Consider the following 17,577-nt stretch of genomic DNA (forward strand, 5'->3'; position numbering starts at 1 on the left):
GGATATATGGATCCCTACATATATATATATATATATATATATATATGTATAGGGATTGACAGATATAAACATGTCTTTAAGGAAATATATATATATATATATATGCATATAAACATATATGCCGATGTAGATTTGAAGACTTTATCTACCTTTGTGTATGTTGATATATAAATATGCGTACTCGCGAGATGCCTGCGTGCGAGGTTGTCTGTTTGAGGGGGCCGGTGAACGATGTAGCGAAAGCAGTCGAAGAGAAAGGCGAGATGTTTCAAAAGCGGTGGCAATCGCCACGTGAACTACTCTTGTTGCTGTTCTCGGATGCTACACACACGGGGATATTCCAAAGCTTTGTCGATCTGCAGAGATTCTCCATTTCACCTGTGCAGACATGGATCTCTAGGTAGTTACACAGACCTATTCGATATATCTATTATCCATCTCCTGGCAACTTGCTTCCTCTCCATATCTTTTTCTCTCTAATTACATATCGTTACGATCAACCGCTGTCTACTTTTACATAGGTATATATATATATATATATATATATTTCTATGCACCCCGTAGCTCCCTGCCTCTGGTCAGTGTATCATTTGGATCGAAGCGTGAACAACGTTCTAGACCGCTAGAACCGCCTGTTCGAAGTTCTTCAGGTCCACATCCTCTACACTTTGACCCACCGAAGTTCGGCAGAGATTCCAGTGTTCTCAGAGGAAGAGCGGCTGCTACGTCCACAGCGCTCGAGAGGCAACAGATAACCTCGGGAACAGCAGCGAAGTTCGAAGAATTCTCAGTCGTGACATGCAAGACTTCTGAAATTCTAGCCCCGAGCCGCAGCCTGCCACACGTTTTTGAGGCATTCTTCTCGCCTCGTGAACTCTGTGGCGAAAGCAAACGTGGGAAAGACTTCATCCCCGTCTCACGCCTGCAGTGCGGAGGCCCATACTCACATGAACACAGCTACATTGACAGGCATCTCCACAAATGCACTCACCCATACACAAATACATATCTATATATCTATATATCTATATATATTTATATGTATATGTATTTGCTTTTCTGTGTATCAGTGGACTATCCCGATACGATTTTAATACGACGCAGTAGATGTGGAAGACCCGCGTTTTTGTTGCATTTTCATGGTTTTTCCACAAAGAAAAAGCCTTCAATCTTCTTCGATGGCTGCAAGCACCAGTTCCCGAATCTGCGGATTTTCGAGAGCTGCGCAAACTCTCTCTTTGTCGTTAAGTTGTTTGGTCAGGCTTTCCGCGTCTTCATGGGCGAAAATCTCAAGGTCGACAAACAGCCGCCTCTGCACGCGTTTCCTGCTCCCGCGCGCTCGAGCAGAGACCCAAGACGCCCCGTATCCACTGGAGACCACATCTGCCGAAATGCTTCGCTCCTTCCCCTCCCTTTCCTCACGCACCGCATCCCAGTTTCCCCCTTTATTCCTCTCGCTCTGGTCCGACTCTCCCTCGATTCCCCAGTCTTCTTCTGCGTCGTCTGTCTCTCCTGCCTCCGGGTGCAAACGTTGGAGGAAGTTCGGCGAGATGAAGGGAAATCTTGCGCAAAGTTTGCATCGAACGGCGAGGCCGATGAGACTCACCATCGAGCACTTCGCATTCGTCGGCGCTAAGCCGACCGTCACGACTGCGGCCTCGTTCACTCTCTCGCAGCCGAGAAAACTGGACGAGAAAGAAGACTCGCCAGGTTGTGTCTGCGCAGTTTTCTCCGACGAGCTCAACGCGTTGGAAGAACACTCGGCCGGCTCTCGCCGAGGATGTCTGAGGCGCGCAGCCGTCCAGCCCCTCTTCTCCCCGTTGCTCCACGAAGGCTCAGATGGTGTCTCTCCTGGCTGTGCTCTTCCCTCTCTTTCACACGCAGCCTCCTCTCTCTCTGTTGCTCCTGCCTCCTTTTTTGCTTCGCCGTTTTGCCCTCGCGCTCTCTCCGGCAGCAAGGCGTCCTCGTTCTCAATGCGAATCATTTGAGGTGTCGTGACGCCGAGGTCGCCGAGAGTATAGACTGGGAACTCGGGGTCTTTGACGTCGCGAATGGCGAAGAAAATTTCCTGGCCGAGCGACGAGAGAGATGCCAGTGCCTGTGCTTGCCGCACTTTCTCGTCTCCCAGGAGGCCATCGTCGATGCGTGGAGCTGCTGCTTGGCATCGGGGATGCGAAACGGCGTTGTCGGTGCGGTTGCCACGTTCAAAAGCATTTCTGTCTTGCCTCGGCGGGAAATTCGACACCGGGTCATCCTTTTCTTCTCTCGCAGACTGCACGTGGATCCTGTCCCGTTCAGCCTCCACCCAAGCCTCTCCAGAACGCCCAGTTTCACCTTCTTTGACGCTCTCTTCTCCACGTTCTCTTGTGTCGCGTAGCACCTCTGCTGCCTCGTCACCTTTTCTTTTCTCGTCCTTTTTTTCCTCTCGTCCTGCCTCTTGTTCGACTTCCCCCGCTTCACCCTCTTCTCTCCCTTTTTCCTCTTGGTGCCCGTCGCGAGGGTTGAGACGCGACGCAGACGAACGGCGAGGCCACGCAGGAGAAGGGGGAGAGGGACGTGTGTCTCCTTCTGCTCCCGCCTCTCCCAAAAAACCTGGGTCCGTCTTGGGCTTCCACATCTTTAACAGTCGCTTTTCGCGCGGGACGTTCTCCCACCTACCTGTTTATGTAAATTCAGACACGAACAGAGAAACGGGCGCAGTGGAGAGGAGCACAAGAGGAGATGCACAGTGAAGACGCTCCTCTTGCGCGCAGAAAACCTCCAAAACGCTAGTCTCCGGAGACCTGAGAGGCGAGAGAAGGTCGAGCTCCTTCGCTTCCCACAAAGCCTCCCGCTGGCCCTTTGATGTTTTCAACTCATTCGTCTTCACTCGGCCTTCTCTCCGCAGCTCTCGCGCCTTCACAGGCAAATCGAAACCTTCCTTCACGACTGCGCTCGTGCCTCCGTCCTGATCCTGACGCACCAACTTCCGCCTCTCATCCTCTCGGATGCAAAGCAGAGCGACCAAAGTTTTTGAGTGCTTCGAACCTCCGTTACCTCCCTCCTCGCATTCTCTTCCTCGTCCACCCTCGTTCTCGTCGCCTCTCCGCGTCTCTCCCTTGTCAAATCTCCCTCTCACTGTCTCCTTCCCAACCTCTCCCTTTTACTATCTTTCTCTTGATCTCCCTCTTTTGATCTTTCTTGACTTCTTTTCTCCCCGTGTGTCTGGGTGTTCCACTCAAGAAGGAATTCGGATTTGGAAAGAGCAGTTTGGGCTGGCAGACGCATCTGCAGTGACGGTGCACGAAAGACCCATGTTTGCGAGTGCGCCCCGAATGATTCCGCACACGAGCGAGACGTGGACGAGAGGTTCCTCGCACAGAGCCGCGACGGCGCCTTCTGCTTGCAGCTTGGCTGCTGCCTCGCTCTCTTTCCTTGCGTTCTCGCGTGTGCGGTTCTCGCCCTCGCGGTCTTCGCGCTCGGAGCCCGTTGCGGTGTACGCCCCCGCGAAGGCTTCCGTCGGGAGTTTCGCGTTTTCGCCTGGGACGGCTGGTCGCAGGCGTCGGAGCCACGGGAGGCTGTGGTCTTGAATCACGTATCCACCCCGGCGGTTGGTTTGGAGACGGTCCGCCTGTTTCTGAAAGAGGATTTGCCAGAGATCCTTGCACACGAATTTCAGGCATTCGCGCTGCTCCCACATGCGCGTCTGAAGCCGCAGCGAGAGACGCTCCAGGAGCCTCACGCCGATCTGGAACCCTGCGGCCTCGAGCGTCGCGAGAGTCTCTCGACGGTTCCCGCCGCTTCGAAGCGCGGCATAGCTCGCGACTTCTTGTTGGAGAAAGTGCACGCCGCTCGTGGCCACCTCGTGCACAGGCGGCGAGAGAACAGCTGGAGAGGCGGCGTGCGAGAAAAAGTTCGAAGTCGAAGACGGACCCGACGTCGCAGACGACGAAGCGGAGGACGGCACACTCAAAAAACCCGGATGCAAACCGCCGCCGGAGCTCAGCATCGTGGAACGAAGAAACGGGAGCGGCTCAGACACGGAAAACAGCCCAGGGCGCGAGCAAAGAGAAGCAGAAAAAGAATACCAGGAGAGAAAGAACACGAGAAAAACACAGAAAAGAGTGGCCACGAAAAGAGAAGAGAGATGGCGAACGAAGAGAGGCGTGTTTGGACGAGACAAAAACAGTCGAGGGGAGCGGAAAAGGGGGAAGCTGAACACAAACGCTGCGCGTTTCTCGCTCAACTAAGAGGCCAACACAAGAAGGCGAAGACGACCGAGAAGAACAGAGAGAAAGAGACAAAAAGAGAGGCTTGGACACTGCCGGAGAGGAGCGTTGGAAGAGCGATGCAGACCAAATGCAGCGACACGGTCCGAGCCGTCTCGTTTCTCGCCCCAAAAGAGTCGACTCACACAAGTCAACCGGTTCGTCTCATCCTCCAAGCTGAAGAGAGGAAGCAAGAAAGGCGAGGAGAGAAAAGCGCGGTGAGAGCGAACGGGAACGAACGAGGACGCCGGTTTCAGGACGGCGCCTTCCTCAAATCTGCACACAACGAGACAGACGTGAGGAGCGCGCACATCTCAGAGAGCCAAAAGGCCTCGGCGTGCGGTTCCGCTCCTGGGGTGTACATACACCGCAGACAACGGCGGAAAGAAAAGAACGGAACGAGAGGAGGACGGCGAGGAAAGCGCACGCCAAAAGCTTCAGCCACCACTACAGAGAGCCTGCGAGATCAGCTGTTTTGCAAAGACACCCGAGCCGACAAGAATGTGCAGACGTGTGGAGGCACAAACACAAGGAGAAGCGCGTTTTACCGAAACCGAGCACGTACACTAGGCGAGAGGGAAAAGACGGCGCGAGACAAGTTGAAGAGAGACGACAAAGAGCAAGCCGTGTTTCTTTTGAAGCATCGCTCCCGTTTCGTGCTTTTCCCCCGAGAAGAAGGGCGTGCATGGGAGAGACAGCGAACAGGCAGCGTGGAATTTGAAAGCTGTTCAAAAAGCGTTATTTGTTGCGTCGCTTCAAAAACCTTCGCTTTCATTTCCTGTGCGGCAAGGCCTCTGCTGTTTTGACACTGCGCAAACTCCGCTGGCGGCTGAGGCGCACACGTCGGCTTTTCTACGAGCCGTCAAAAAATCTTGGGGGTTCGCAGACATACACACCAACAGAAGATACAGAGGCGGAAGGACCGAGGGCGCGAATGTGTCAAACTTTTGAATAAAAACGTTCCGTTTTTCGACAAAAATCTTGAGAGGCACACTCTGAACCAGAACGCTGAGAGTTTCATCCCCTGCTATCCTCTCTGGGATCTCTCCGTCTCTCTCCTCTTGAAATTCCGTCCGAAGAAGACACTTCTCTTCTTCCTCGCCGCGTCTTAAAAACCTTTCCGCTCCAAACGTGCTCTCTCCCACTTCCTCTTTCTGCATTTTCCTTGAGAGCCTCCGACCTCTCGTCTCCCCTGTTTTTTCCTCCTCGCCAGCCTCTCGCACCCAGCTGTCCTTCCTTTCCTTCTCGTTCCTGGTCCTTTCCCTTCCCTTTCTTTCCCTTCCTTTCCCTTCCTTTCCCTTCCTTTCCCTTCCTTTCCCTTCCTTTTCCCTTCTTTTCGTCTCCATTTTCTTCGAGTGTCTCTGCTGCACACTCCTTTCAGTTTTCCGTTTTCGACGCCATGGACTACGCAGCGGCCGCGTCGGCTGTCTCGACGTCTCTGTCGGGCGGCGCAGCCTCCACAGTCGCTTTCCCCTCGCAGTTCCCCAACACGTTTCTCCACGACGGTTTCGCGCGCGCGTCGCCGCCTGCCTCTTCTGTCTCTTCTCTCTCGGTTTCTGCCTTGCCGCCGCCTGCCGGCTGCGTGCCTCAACATCCTCTGGAGACTCAGCAGAGCGTCCATTTGCGCGAGCGAGAGCGCACCGAGTTCCAGCACGCAGCTCGGCTGTACGGCCTGCATGCGCCCTTGCGGCTGAAGATGGAGAGAGAGCTGTGCGCGATGAGTCAGCGGCTTCCCGGCCTGCCGTCTTCCCTCTGGGGCGTGCAGACTCTGATGCGCCTCGACGAGGAAGTCGCCGCCGAGGACTTTCTGAATCGCGAGAAACCCGACGAAGACGAACTCGCAGGTTTTGGTCCTGGCCTCGGCCTCCACGAGAAGATCGAGAGGCGCATGGGCATCTAGGAGACACGGCGCTCGACGCCGCCCAAGCAGAGACACAGCTTGCGCGCTGGAGTGCCCGGAGATCTGCGAGTCGAAGGCGCGCGACGCGTACACAAGTAAAGAAGACTGTTCGGAGTAGGGAGAAGCAGGGAACACGGGCGGCTGCAAAAGAGAAGAGACAGGGGAAGCAGACCTCGCGGGAGAGAGCGAGATAGTTAGCGAGGGAGAGACAGGTAGCCGGAAAGAGGGAGAACGTCGAACACGCGGAAGAAGACGACTGAGGGTCTTGGAGGAGACAGGGGCACTGGACAGCAACGCGGCTGACAGGGGGGGGGGGGTGAACGATGGAAAACGTCCATGGCAGAAGCATATGGGCGACAGACGTAGCCGGCGCGTTTCCGACTCAGCGGGGTTCTCGCAATTCACGTGACACCGGAGTTTGCCGAAAAACTGTTCCCTGTTCTGCGTTGCGGGCTCTTTCGAAACACTCGGTGCGGCGTCTGTATGCGTCCTTCCTGTTAAACGCTTGCCGACCTCGAGTGCAAGTCTCGCTGTGCCGCCTGTGTCTCTGCCCAACTTTCCGCGCGTTTCACCTCGGTTCTTCGCTAACGCTGACCCCTTCTCTCTTCACTGAAAAGAAACCTTGCTGTCTTCCTCGTCTCTCTCTGCTGACTGCGTTTCTGAGAAAAGCGACTGGCCGATGTTTCCAGCTGTGCGGACGCTACCTCCCTGTTGCGGCCGAGGCAGCCGGGTCGCCTCGTCTCTGTCTCCTTTTTTGGAGCGAGAGAGCGCAGTCCTTCGCGGAAGCGTCACATTCAGCCGTCTCTTCCCCGTGCCTAAACGCCGGTTCTCGTTCGAAACCGAAGAGGAGGCGCTTCGCTGCGCTGTAGGCGCGTCTCTCCGTCTCCCCGGATGTATGTACAGCTCCGCGGCGTTGCCTCAGAAGAGCTCGATTGGAGGACAGAAACGCCCGGTGGATGTTAAATTGCGAATGGAGAAGGCACTCCTGGTTTCCCCCCTTCCGCGCCTCTCGACACAAGTTGTCCGCGCACAATGTTCCGCAGAGAGAGAGAGAGCGGAGGCGACGTGATGACGCGACACATTTCCAGGCGAAACCTGGATCGCTGTCTCTCGCGTGGACAGCAGAGCACCTTTCTAGGTCTTTTTTCCCTGCACAACTCAGCTGTGTCGAGCCCCCTCGCGAGAGTCGCAAGGATGGTAGCTGCATGGGAGAACTTTGCAAGGAAGAAGCTGTTCCCATCTGGAGAAACATCGCAGAAGCCAGGGCATTTCACACCCCTGTGCCCGAAAAAGGGAAACGATGTCCAGACTGAGCGCCGGAGTGTACACGCTCCTGGGACCTGACAGTATGTATGAACCATGCTCTTTCTATAAAAACCAGAGTGTGGACTTGCGCACAGAAGCCGGTTCTTTGTAGACGACACTTGCCGGTGTCGGGCGATTTTCCTGTTCTGGATCCCGCGGTGGGTCTCACCTGTGGCGACGCCCCTTCGCCGCTCTTGCGGATGATCTCTTGAAGGCGCGTACCTTCGCGCTTTGAGAGGCAGAGCGCACGCTAGCAAATGCACAAGATGCTGCTGAAGTACATCTCCACGCCAGGGTGATACCTGTGATTATCTGGAGTACACGACGGGCATTCCCGCTGTGGGAGGAGGGGAGCAGTCTTGAGCTATCGAGCTCTTTTCCCCGCTTTCGCCTGTCTCTACGCAACAGTGCGACAGCTCCAGTTCACACCTGCTCTCGCGAACGCGTTTCTCAGCGTTCTGCAGAGGAAGAAACAGGCGTCGACTTCCGATGTTTCCCTTGTACTTCCTCGGCCTGATACCGCCTCCGCGAGAGACCTTTAAAGGCTCGCTCTCTCCATATATGTATATATATATATATATATATATATACGGATAAACATCATATATATATATATATATATATATATATATATGTTTACCATGCTTTATCTGTTGAGTTCTGTGGATACTTGCAAGCTGGAGGTCTAGTCTCCGATCTTCACAGCTGCTGCACTTCATGTGAGTGACTGACAAAGAGGCTGCGGTTTTCTACTGCGGGAAGAGAGATCCCAAGTTTTGATCTCTCCCCTCCTTTTCTGGAGAACCAGGACGTAGGCCTGGATGAAAGCGAACGAGGGTTCTCTCTCCATGCTAGCTTGTCCTCCCTGCTTTCCAGAAACGTCTGCGCAAGGGAGACGGAGAGGCGCGTTTTCCGTCTCGTGAAAAACAGAGGAATCTAGAAAGAAAAACCCTGATGCGGCACCGTTCCTGTCTCGCTTTCGGCATGCAGACCGGAGTAGGATATTGAAATCCAGCATCTTTTAGCTGTCTTCAGCAGTCCAATGCTCGCAACCAGCCGCGAAGCGCTTCTTCCAGAGCCGCAATCGCGAGAAAAACGAAAACACAGACGCCATTTTCAAGGCTTAAAAACCCCCCTCGACAAGATCACCACTGTTTCTTCCCCATTCCAGCAGAGGCCTCGACCGCCCCAGTCTTCCACGAACCTCTCTTCACGTTGTCCCTCTCGCTTCCCTTGTCTACCTTTCCCGCTTCTCTAATGCATACACTCCCAAACACAGAAAACAGAATTCAATCCACATGCTCTTGCTTCCATCAACCCACACTTGTACACGCCTGTAAACATGCATATACAGTCGTCAATATATATATATATATATATATATATATATATATATATATATGTAATATTTAGATGCCTGCGTGTATATGGGGGAGGCGCGTACACGTTGTGTGCGTCTCTCTTTAGGGTAAGAGGGTCTTCTGCCCATCTTCTTTTCTCGATTTCTTTTTCAGATTCCGACGACACTCTCTCGTTTCCTAGTTGCGTTCTTTTCGTTTGTCAGGGAGAAGCGTCTGAAAGGAGGCTTCTGAGAAGATCTGCGCCTCACGCGAGAAGGGTGCGGCTCCACTGTCTTCTGGATTTTCCAAGGCACCGTGACGCCCCCGACTCCTTGCTCTATGTTGATTCTGAGGTCTCGTCTTCTCGCCTTTTACCCGTTCCCTCCTGTTTTCGTTCGTTTCTTTTCTGCGGGAAGACTTCAGACTCGAGCGACGCTCGCTAGCCCCACTCCTGCGTCTCTTCCGCCTTCACAGAAACTCCGTCGTCGCCTCTCTTCTACTTGCGCCTAAAGAGATTTCTCGTGAAAGACGTCTTCTTCGTCAATGTGCTCTGCTCGCCGCCCTGCGACTCCTCCGCTTTCCCGCCGGAAAACCCCGAGGAAACCGAAGACAAGCGCCTCTCTTCTCCGCTCCCGGAACCTGGACAGCTTTCCTGGGTGTCTCCTCTTTGGCCCGGCTGCACAGAAAGAGAGCCTTCGCTTCCTTCCTGCACTGGTTCGTAACGTCCCGTTCGTAACCCAGCACTGGCGTCAGTGGGCGCGGAGAAAGAAGAGGAAGAGGAAGAAGAGGGAGGAGAGGAAGGGAAAGAAGAGGAAGGGGAAGAAGAGGAAGGGAAAGAAGAGGAGGAAGAAGAAGGAGAGAGAGAGAGGACTGGAGGCTGCAAGTTGTGTCGTTGGAGAGTCTCCGGGTCGAGGAACGGATGCGGGAAGCGAGGGCAGGCGTCTAAAAAGAGAAAATCGGAATCAGGAATCGACATCCCTGCGTAGGCTGCTTCTTCCTGGAAGGAGCGACTGAGGACAAGAAGCTCTTGCTGCGCCGCGGAGAGAAACAGAAGAGCAATGCAACTGAGGCGCCACACAACACGGCTGAACAAACGTCTCGCGGATTCAGAGGAACGTCAGCAGACCACCACACGCCAAAAAATGGGAAAGACTCGAGTATGTGAGGATAGCTGTCTGACACGCGCAAAAGGAAAGAAGTTTTCTGCTTCGTACCTGGAAGTTTGAGATGGAGCGTGCAGTTGGGAACGAAGCCTTCCTGATAGAGTGTTTTGTTCAATTCGACTTTCCTCAGGGGCGGCGTCTCGCCGAGAAACCATCTGCGGAAAGGAGGCTCTTCAGCTGTGGACGCCTTAGTGCCCGGTGTCGGACTTCGAAGATCAGGATGGAGGAACTACACACACCGAAAAGAAAACGAAAAAACAACCCAGAAAAAGCGAGTTTGTATACTCCTAGGAATCCCATTTTATAAAATGTCAAACCGCAGCAGCGTGCCAAGGCCGTTTCGCCTCAGAGCCTCGGGAACCCAGAAAAGACGCCTCCGCCCTTCTCCCCATCATGAGCGATGCTCAAGACTCCCGCACACACTTTCCTTACCACAGACACATGCATCACCACGTCTCGCCTCGTTTCCTGACTTTCGACCTGATGACATACTTGTATACATATTTTTTTGTATGTATACATTTGTATAGGTGCAAGCGGATCTTCAGCGTTTTCTCTGGAGATCCGTTCACCTGTTCAACTTGTTCACGGACGAATCGCAGGGTTTGATGAGGCGCGAAGGAGAGCTGGAGAACAGCTCGGTCGGGAAGAAGGACGCGAACTGTGCAGCTTTTGAAGACTTTCCGTTTCTCCAGCTGCTCCAACTGCTGCTGCATGCGCGACCGAAAAGACGGGCCGTCTCCCATGATCTGGAAACACACCAGCGACAACCTCTCACAGATTCATCCACAAAAGTGGACCCGCTGTGACACTACGCAAAAACCTTACACACAGATACACACATCGATACACATAAGCATGTACATCTATATCTGTCTACATCTACACGTACATTTATCTCTATCTTCTTATCTCTCTAATGCTGTGGGCTTTTACGCATCTTTGTGAATATTGCGTGAGAGAGGATCGAGCACTTTTCTCTTCTACCTCCTTGATCCGAGCAATATCGGCCGCGGTGAGGCTGGGCTTGTCGCCTGAAGGAGGGTCGCCGTCGAAGTCAGACTGTTGGGCGAGTAAACGCCTGTCTGCTTTCTCGCGCTGCCGCAGCTCCTCCAAGGCATACACCGCAGGAGCCAAGGGAACTTGTTCGCCTCCTCCAGTCTGAGAAGAAACGCCGCAAAAAGGCGTCACATTTCTCGCCCTATCCCTCAACCAATGAACATATCCATATATATATATATATATATATATATATATATATGAAAGTACAATGGACACCCTGCAGACATCAGAAGCTCGCCTCTTCCCCTCGCTTCGTCGTTTCTGTCACTATATCTGTTCCGTTCTTTTCTTTCTTCTCTTTTTTGTTTCTGCTTTCCTCCACTGTCCCCTGTTCCTCGCGGTTGCAGTGTTCTTTCCGCTTGCTCGGCCACTGCCCGGAGGACTTCTTCTCCGCCCCCCATCGAGAAGAGCACATACATGCATACATACATATACATGCATAGATGCATATACATGTATGGATATGTTCGTATCTACTGACACACTTTTGGATATTTGTGTGTCGTTATGCACGGAGTGCAACATGCGTGCACCATCTCGGGTTTCCTGACGGGGACGCGTTACAGCAGGCGAGAGGAAGAGGCCACATGCATGTGCTGTCACCTGGAGGAGCTGTTCGCGCTGTTTGATCTTCTCCTTCAGCTGCGCGTTCTCCATCTTCCTCATCTGTCCGTGCTTCCCGGCCACCTGGCTGTAGGAAAGAGTCACACACAAACCGAGAAAAAGAAAGTGAAGATGAGAGCCCCCCGCCTCTTTCAACAGTTCCGTCAAAACAGACTCGGCAGAGCTGCATGCGGGCGCATGCACCCACAAGAAAGGAAGAACGCAGAGACGTGCACTTTTGTGTGCAAATCCGAAACCCCAGAAAGACACAGAGAAGCAAAGGGACTCCCTCTGAACAGAAAAAGTCTCGAAACAGTCGACACAGAGCAACTGTTTTTAAAGAAGACACATCGATTTCTGATTTTTCTTCACACGTATTACATAGATGCATGAAAAATAAACGCGTATGTAATTGAGCGTCTCCACGTGAATACGTATGCAGCAAGTACATACGTAAGTATTATATATACGTATATATGCATACCCGTCTCCTTCTTTCTCGGTCAGTGCATGCTAATGCATGCTAATGCATGCAAATGCATGCAAATGCGTGTTGAATTACATTTTTCTACAGCTAGCATTTTTGCTTGCAGATTGATCGTTCGTTTCGCTCGACCTGAGAGAGGTGCCTGACGCCGAGACGATGGAGGAGCTGTAGGGATTGAACCCTGTGGACGGGAGAGGCGGTACGGGAACGCCTGCGTGCGTTGCCAGTTGCGCGAGGAGGTGATGGGCGTCGGTCAATCTGCGGAAAAGAAGAGGCGAGAAAGAGAGTGTTAGTGGGACTGGACTCGAACGCAGCGGAGACTGAGAAGAAAAGGAACAAACACACGCCACACAAGAAAGGAGACGGAGAGAGAAAGAGAGACAGAGGAGAAAGAGAGAGAGGAGAAAGAGACAGAGGAAGAAGAGAGAATGAGACAGAGGAGGAAGAGAGCACGAGACAGAGACATTAAAAGAGAAAGAACGCGACGGAAGAATCGGGCGGCCCCAGAAAAAGATACACGAGGCCAGCATGGAAAGCCCGAACAGAAGACGCGGAAAAGAACAGCATCCACAAGGACAGAAACGCTGTGTCCACACCAACCAAAGATATATACAATGCATATGTGATTTTTGTACCAACCTCCGTGCATGCATGTGAAAAAACCTCCGTTTGTATGAGTGTCAGGAAGAGACAGAAGGGAGCATGCACAGGGAAGGTGACTCCTTTGCCTGCCTTTTTCGTATGTGTCTCTCATTCCGCACGTTTTTTACCGCATCACGTAGGCCGTATCCATGACAAAAAACTCGTCCAAATCGCCCGAAGTAGGATCGCGCATTTTTCCCTCGCAGAAACCTGCAGCTTCCATCACTCTCACTGCCGCGCGAAATCGTCCCACCTACGCCACCCAAAACGCACAGCCGGGAAACTCAAGACAAACATTTACAAGCAATCGACACATACGTATACACATATGCAACATGGAAATATACATGCACATATTTATACATATGCGTATAAAGATGTATATCCATGTATGCAGATGCACGCGCAGCCTGCACTGCGCGCAACAGACACCAAGAAGATGGCCTATATTTGTTACGGAGATACAGACATACATATCGCTACCTATCTATACAAATATATATATATATATATATATGTATATATATATATATATATTGATAGCTGGGACACAGGGAGGAAAGAGCGAGGAAGGCTGCGGACTGATTAACGACGAGCCGCATGCGCTCTCGCATTTTCTTTTGATTTCACATTTTCTCTCCTTTTTACTTGATTGTGGAAGGAAGGATTTGCCTTCCTCAGCCGCCTCTTCTTAGGATTCGAAGGTTGTGCAAGAACGCCGTCGATGACAGTGAAGAGAGTACGCAGCACCCCCGCCAACGCTTCTCGCGGGACCTGAGAAAAACGAGAAACCGTGAGTATACGTCCCCATACACCCTATTTACACTCAAAAGAATCTGCATAATCTTAAAAAATGCAACTCTATAATATAAAGATACATATATATGTGAGGTATTTACAGATAGGTTTGTCTGATCGAGAGACACGCGGGGTGGCAAAGACCTCCGGCACAGCACCTTAAAAGTCTTGGCAGGCGAGCAAAAATCCACACAACGGCACTTTTGCATGTCTCGTACAGTTACACTCACATACATAAACCGATATACACACATATATACATATATATGTATACATACATGTCTTGACATCTGTACGAAGTCCGAAGCAGAGAATACCAACGGCCCCGCCCGTGCCCCTGGGCACATGCATTCCACCCGAGGAGAGAGGTTTCAGAAATCCGAAAAACACACTTGTGGGTTCATGGAGACGAACAGGTACACTGAAGGCATATAGTGCGCAAAGATATTCACTATGTGAGATTGTATTCATGAATGCAAACCCATAATTTCTTGTGTGCCTGTGTCGGCCTGCGTGTCCGTCGAAGGGAAAACCGTTGTTCTTACGTCGAGCTGAAGCTTTTCGATCGCTTCCGTGAGCGGGACAGGAAAGATTGATTCGTCCGTGACTGCTGCATAAACAACTGCGAAGTCCTCTTCTTCAAAAACATCTGAATCTCGCTTCTTCGAGAGATCTGCCTCCGCCTCCTTCCCTCTGTACGAATTAGAAACTGAGAGTCGGCAGAAGAGGAGAGAAGAACAGGAGAAAAGAGACGAGATATACAGAGGAAGACGGCCCAAGCGAGGAGACAGACAAACCCGAAGGCACAATCCCACACAAACGTCACAGCAGAGCATAACCCATCATAGCTGTATATCTCTCCAATGTGTACATCCAACAGCCCACAATACGGAAGCAATACATAGATGTAAATATGTATTCATATACGCTCCGAAAGTATATATATATATATATATATATATATGCTTATATATGCTTGTATACTTGTATTTGAAAAACTTGCGGTCGACAAATCTCTTTCTAAACATGCATCTGTCTATTCGTACATATATATATATATATATATGCGTATTTGGAGAAGTATGCATGCACGTGATTGTTTTGTCTCCTCTGCTCCGGACCTTGTTCTTCGCTCGACGCGGAAGAGGAAGGGAAGGTGGTTGCCGGCGCGGGAGGAGACGAGGACGAAGGAGAAGAAGAAAGAGCAGAGGAGGCAGAGGAAGAAGCGACAGGAGGGGCGGGTGCCGGAGATGCGTTTAATTTCTTTTTGAGGAGTTCCTCCAGCCGCAAAGGGAGTTGAAGCTGCGTCCACTGAGAGGCCGAGAGAGCGCGAAGGCTGTCTGCAGGGAGAGATGAAAACGGCAATGCCTCGCAAGGGAGAGACACAGATGAAAGAGAGAAAAATTGCAGAGAAGGAACAGAGAGGGCCTCGCCCACAGACGAGGAAGACCAACAAGAAAGAGTCAGAGAGAAAGAGAGAGAGAACGAGAGACCGGATGACGACGAGCGACAAAGAGAGGACAACAAGAGGCGACAGAGAATGGCGAAGCTGGGTGACACACAAAACGAGACGAGAGAGGACAGCCCCCGGGTCAGAGAAATCCAAAAAAGGTGAGGCGAGAACAGAGGGAAGCGTGAGAAGAAAAGACCGAAGCAACGAGGAAGTACGGCAACCCCCAACCCCCCTGCCCCCTTCCCCCCCCCCCCCCCCCCCCGACAATCACAGAGGGCGGCGTCCTACCTGCAGTGTCTAGCCAGTTATCCTTGACGAGCCTGAAACGAAAGAACAGAAACGTTGTAAGGAACAGCCGAGATTCTCAAGACAGGAAGAGACTTACATGCATGCATACGTGTGCGCATACACCCTGTGTCTGAAGAGAACTCGTTCGGATCTTGGCACTGACTGTGAGTGCGGAGACGCAAGCAAACGGAAGTACAGTGACGGCGATGTGCTGTCTCTGAAGATGCCGAGACACCAGAAGAAAGGAGCGGAACTCACTTGTCGATGAAAGGCTGCATCTGCGCAGGCGTTCGGCCTATCTCCTTGCCTGTCTCCAATAGGATAATTTCCACCTGACAGAAGTGCAGACGACAAAGAGTGAGGATGAGAGAAGAGAGGCAGATCGAGTGTCTCTGCCGCCGAAACAAAGCTGTGTCGGAAGACTCCGACAGAAACAACGCGAAAAGGAGAAACAGAGACGGAGAACGCGCACCGCCATGAAGACGCAAAGGGAGGGACGTGCGCATGCGTGGAAGAGAAGAAGCGAAAGCAGAGAAGAAAAGGAAAGGAGGGAGTAACGGAAGGAGAGAAGAACAAAAGCGGAGAGATAGGAGTGGGGGGGGGAAAGAGGCACGGAGAATGGGTAAGAAGATTCAGGACACCACCTCGCTGTCGAAAGAGAGGGGAGAGAAAAGGACCAGCATGACGCGGAACGAAGAACTCTCCCCATTGGAGCGAGAGAGACTGGGGACAGAAGGGAGAGGCCGGGAGACCTCAGACGACAGAAGATAGGAGGAGAAATAGCACGTACAGGACAGGAGAGCGTGGATGTAAAACACGCGCCACGAGACCTCTCTTCTTTCGGCAGCGCATCGCCGAACTCACCTCGCATTTTTGCGAGGAGTCGCTTTCCATTTTGTGTGTGATGGGGGGGGGGGGGGGGGAAAGGAAGCAGCTACGACCTACAAAGAGGGAGAGGAAGAAGACACGGGACATACGGCGGCGTTTTCCTCTCCACTGTTTGCAGCCCGCAGCAGGGCCCGCAGAAAAGTTGGGAAGCGACGAAGCGTGGACACCTTGGACGGGAAAGTGAGGGGGAAGCCAGGAGGCGGCCACAGCGTGGAAGACGAGAGAGACCACCAAGAGTGAACGGACGAGACAGAAGGGAGATGGGCGAAGATGCGAACACGAGGGCTGGAGAAGAGCGTCTCAGACGCGGCGGGGAAGAGAGCCCGAGAAGCGAGAAACAGGAGAGAAAGATCTGTTCAACAAACAACGTACACGCTGAGGAAAGAGGCGTCGCTGCACCCCGGGCGCGGCGACGTAGGTGTACGTACACCCGACTCCGGCCCCGCGGCAGGCAGCCCGAGCCGGGAGCCCTCGGAGAACCGGGCGAAAGTTCTAGAACGTGCGTTTCTCAGGTGAACAAAAAGCAACCAGAGTGACACAGTCACCGTCACGGCGACGCACTTCGAGGAAGCAGTTCTTTCTGCTTTTCGCGCGAAGAAACGACAGGAAAACGAACACGACGACGGCGCCGAGAGGCAGCTGAACACACACCGGAGAACAGCGGTTGAGCCTTGCGCCGTTCAAGCAGGGCGCTACTCATGTTTCCTTCGGCAAGAGAGGAACGAAGGCTCACCTTTCTTTGTTCTGGCTTCTGCTTTGGCTTACCAGCTGCGTCTTCGGGCCAACTCTTCTCCAGACGGCGATCGAGCGCTGGGAGCACACAGCCGTGTGCGCGCGCCAAAAGCGGAGACGCAGCTAGAGGCAAGGAAAGGGAAAAAACACACACCGCAAGAAGACACTCGCGTCCTGCTTCCAAACTGTTTGGTTCCCGTTGTTGCCAAAGCCTAGAGAAAACGGTGAGAAGCGAGCCCCGACGAGAAGGCGGCGGCGTTTCTTGCTGAGATCCGGAACAGGGCCCTTTTTTGCGCGGCCGCGGGACATAGGCTTTCTACACAAAATAGAGGGACGGAGCCGAAAAGAGTGTCTTCGTGAGACAGTTTTTGTCCATTTCAGACCCCGCGACTACCACAGGGAGGAGAGAACTCGCCTTGTGCGTCTCGCTGAGAAAAAAGAAACAGCGTGCAACGAAAAAGACACCAGCAAGCAGGCGCATGCACCCTGGACGAACATCAAAACTACATATAGGTGTATGTACATCTGTATCACAAACGTATATTTGTAGGTAGCTGTAGGTTTTTTGAGGACTAGCAATGCATGCGTTCTCAAGGCATAAGCATTTCTGTGTGTTGCGTCCCCAGGGATCGCGGCAATGAGGTCGGAGAGAGCCTCCTTCGTCGCGAG

General features: G+C 52.5%; 4 protein-coding genes across 4 annotated transcripts; 1 reads left to right on the top strand and 3 right to left on the bottom strand.

Moving 5' to 3' along the window:
- Positions 1–1,165: 1,165 nt before the first annotated feature.
- On the bottom strand, positions 1,166–2,617 carry NCLIV_003480 (conserved hypothetical protein; the record flags this gene model as incomplete). Its single annotated transcript, XM_003879849.1, has 1 exon — positions 1,166–2,617. The coding sequence occupies one exon, from the start codon at positions 2,615–2,617 to the stop codon at positions 1,166–1,168; it is 1,452 nt and encodes a 483-aa protein (XP_003879898.1).
- Positions 2,618–3,217: 600 nt separating this feature from the next.
- Positions 3,218–3,988, bottom strand: NCLIV_003490 (putative transport protein particle component Bet3 domain-containing protein; the record flags this gene model as incomplete). Its single annotated transcript, XM_003879850.1, has 1 exon — positions 3,218–3,988. The coding sequence occupies one exon, from the start codon at positions 3,986–3,988 to the stop codon at positions 3,218–3,220; it is 771 nt and encodes a 256-aa protein (XP_003879899.1).
- Positions 3,989–5,646: 1,658 nt separating this feature from the next.
- Positions 5,647–6,147, top strand: NCLIV_003500 (conserved hypothetical protein; the record flags this gene model as incomplete). The annotated part of the gene is made up of 1 exon (XM_003879851.1): positions 5,647–6,147. One exon carries the CDS (start codon positions 5,647–5,649, stop codon positions 6,145–6,147), a length of 501 nt encoding a protein of 166 aa, XP_003879900.1.
- Positions 6,148–9,288: 3,141 nt separating this feature from the next.
- NCLIV_003510 (conserved hypothetical protein) lies at positions 9,289–15,566 on the bottom strand (the record flags this gene model as incomplete). The annotated part of the gene is made up of 12 exons (XM_003879852.1): positions 9,289–9,734; positions 10,007–10,184; positions 10,528–10,704; positions 10,943–11,116; positions 11,621–11,708; positions 12,237–12,365; positions 12,878–13,002; positions 13,398–13,523; positions 14,093–14,256; positions 14,669–14,887; positions 15,289–15,320; positions 15,547–15,566. The coding sequence occupies 12 exons, from the start codon at positions 15,564–15,566 to the stop codon at positions 9,289–9,291; spliced, it is 1,878 nt and encodes a 625-aa protein (XP_003879901.1).
- Between the last annotated feature and the right edge of the window lie 2,011 nt (positions 15,567–17,577).

This window comes from Neospora caninum, chromosome Ib, assembly GCF_000208865.1.
Source record: "Neospora caninum Liverpool complete genome, chromosome Ib".
Classification (NCBI taxonomy): domain Eukaryota; phylum Apicomplexa; class Conoidasida; order Eucoccidiorida; family Sarcocystidae; genus Neospora; species Neospora caninum.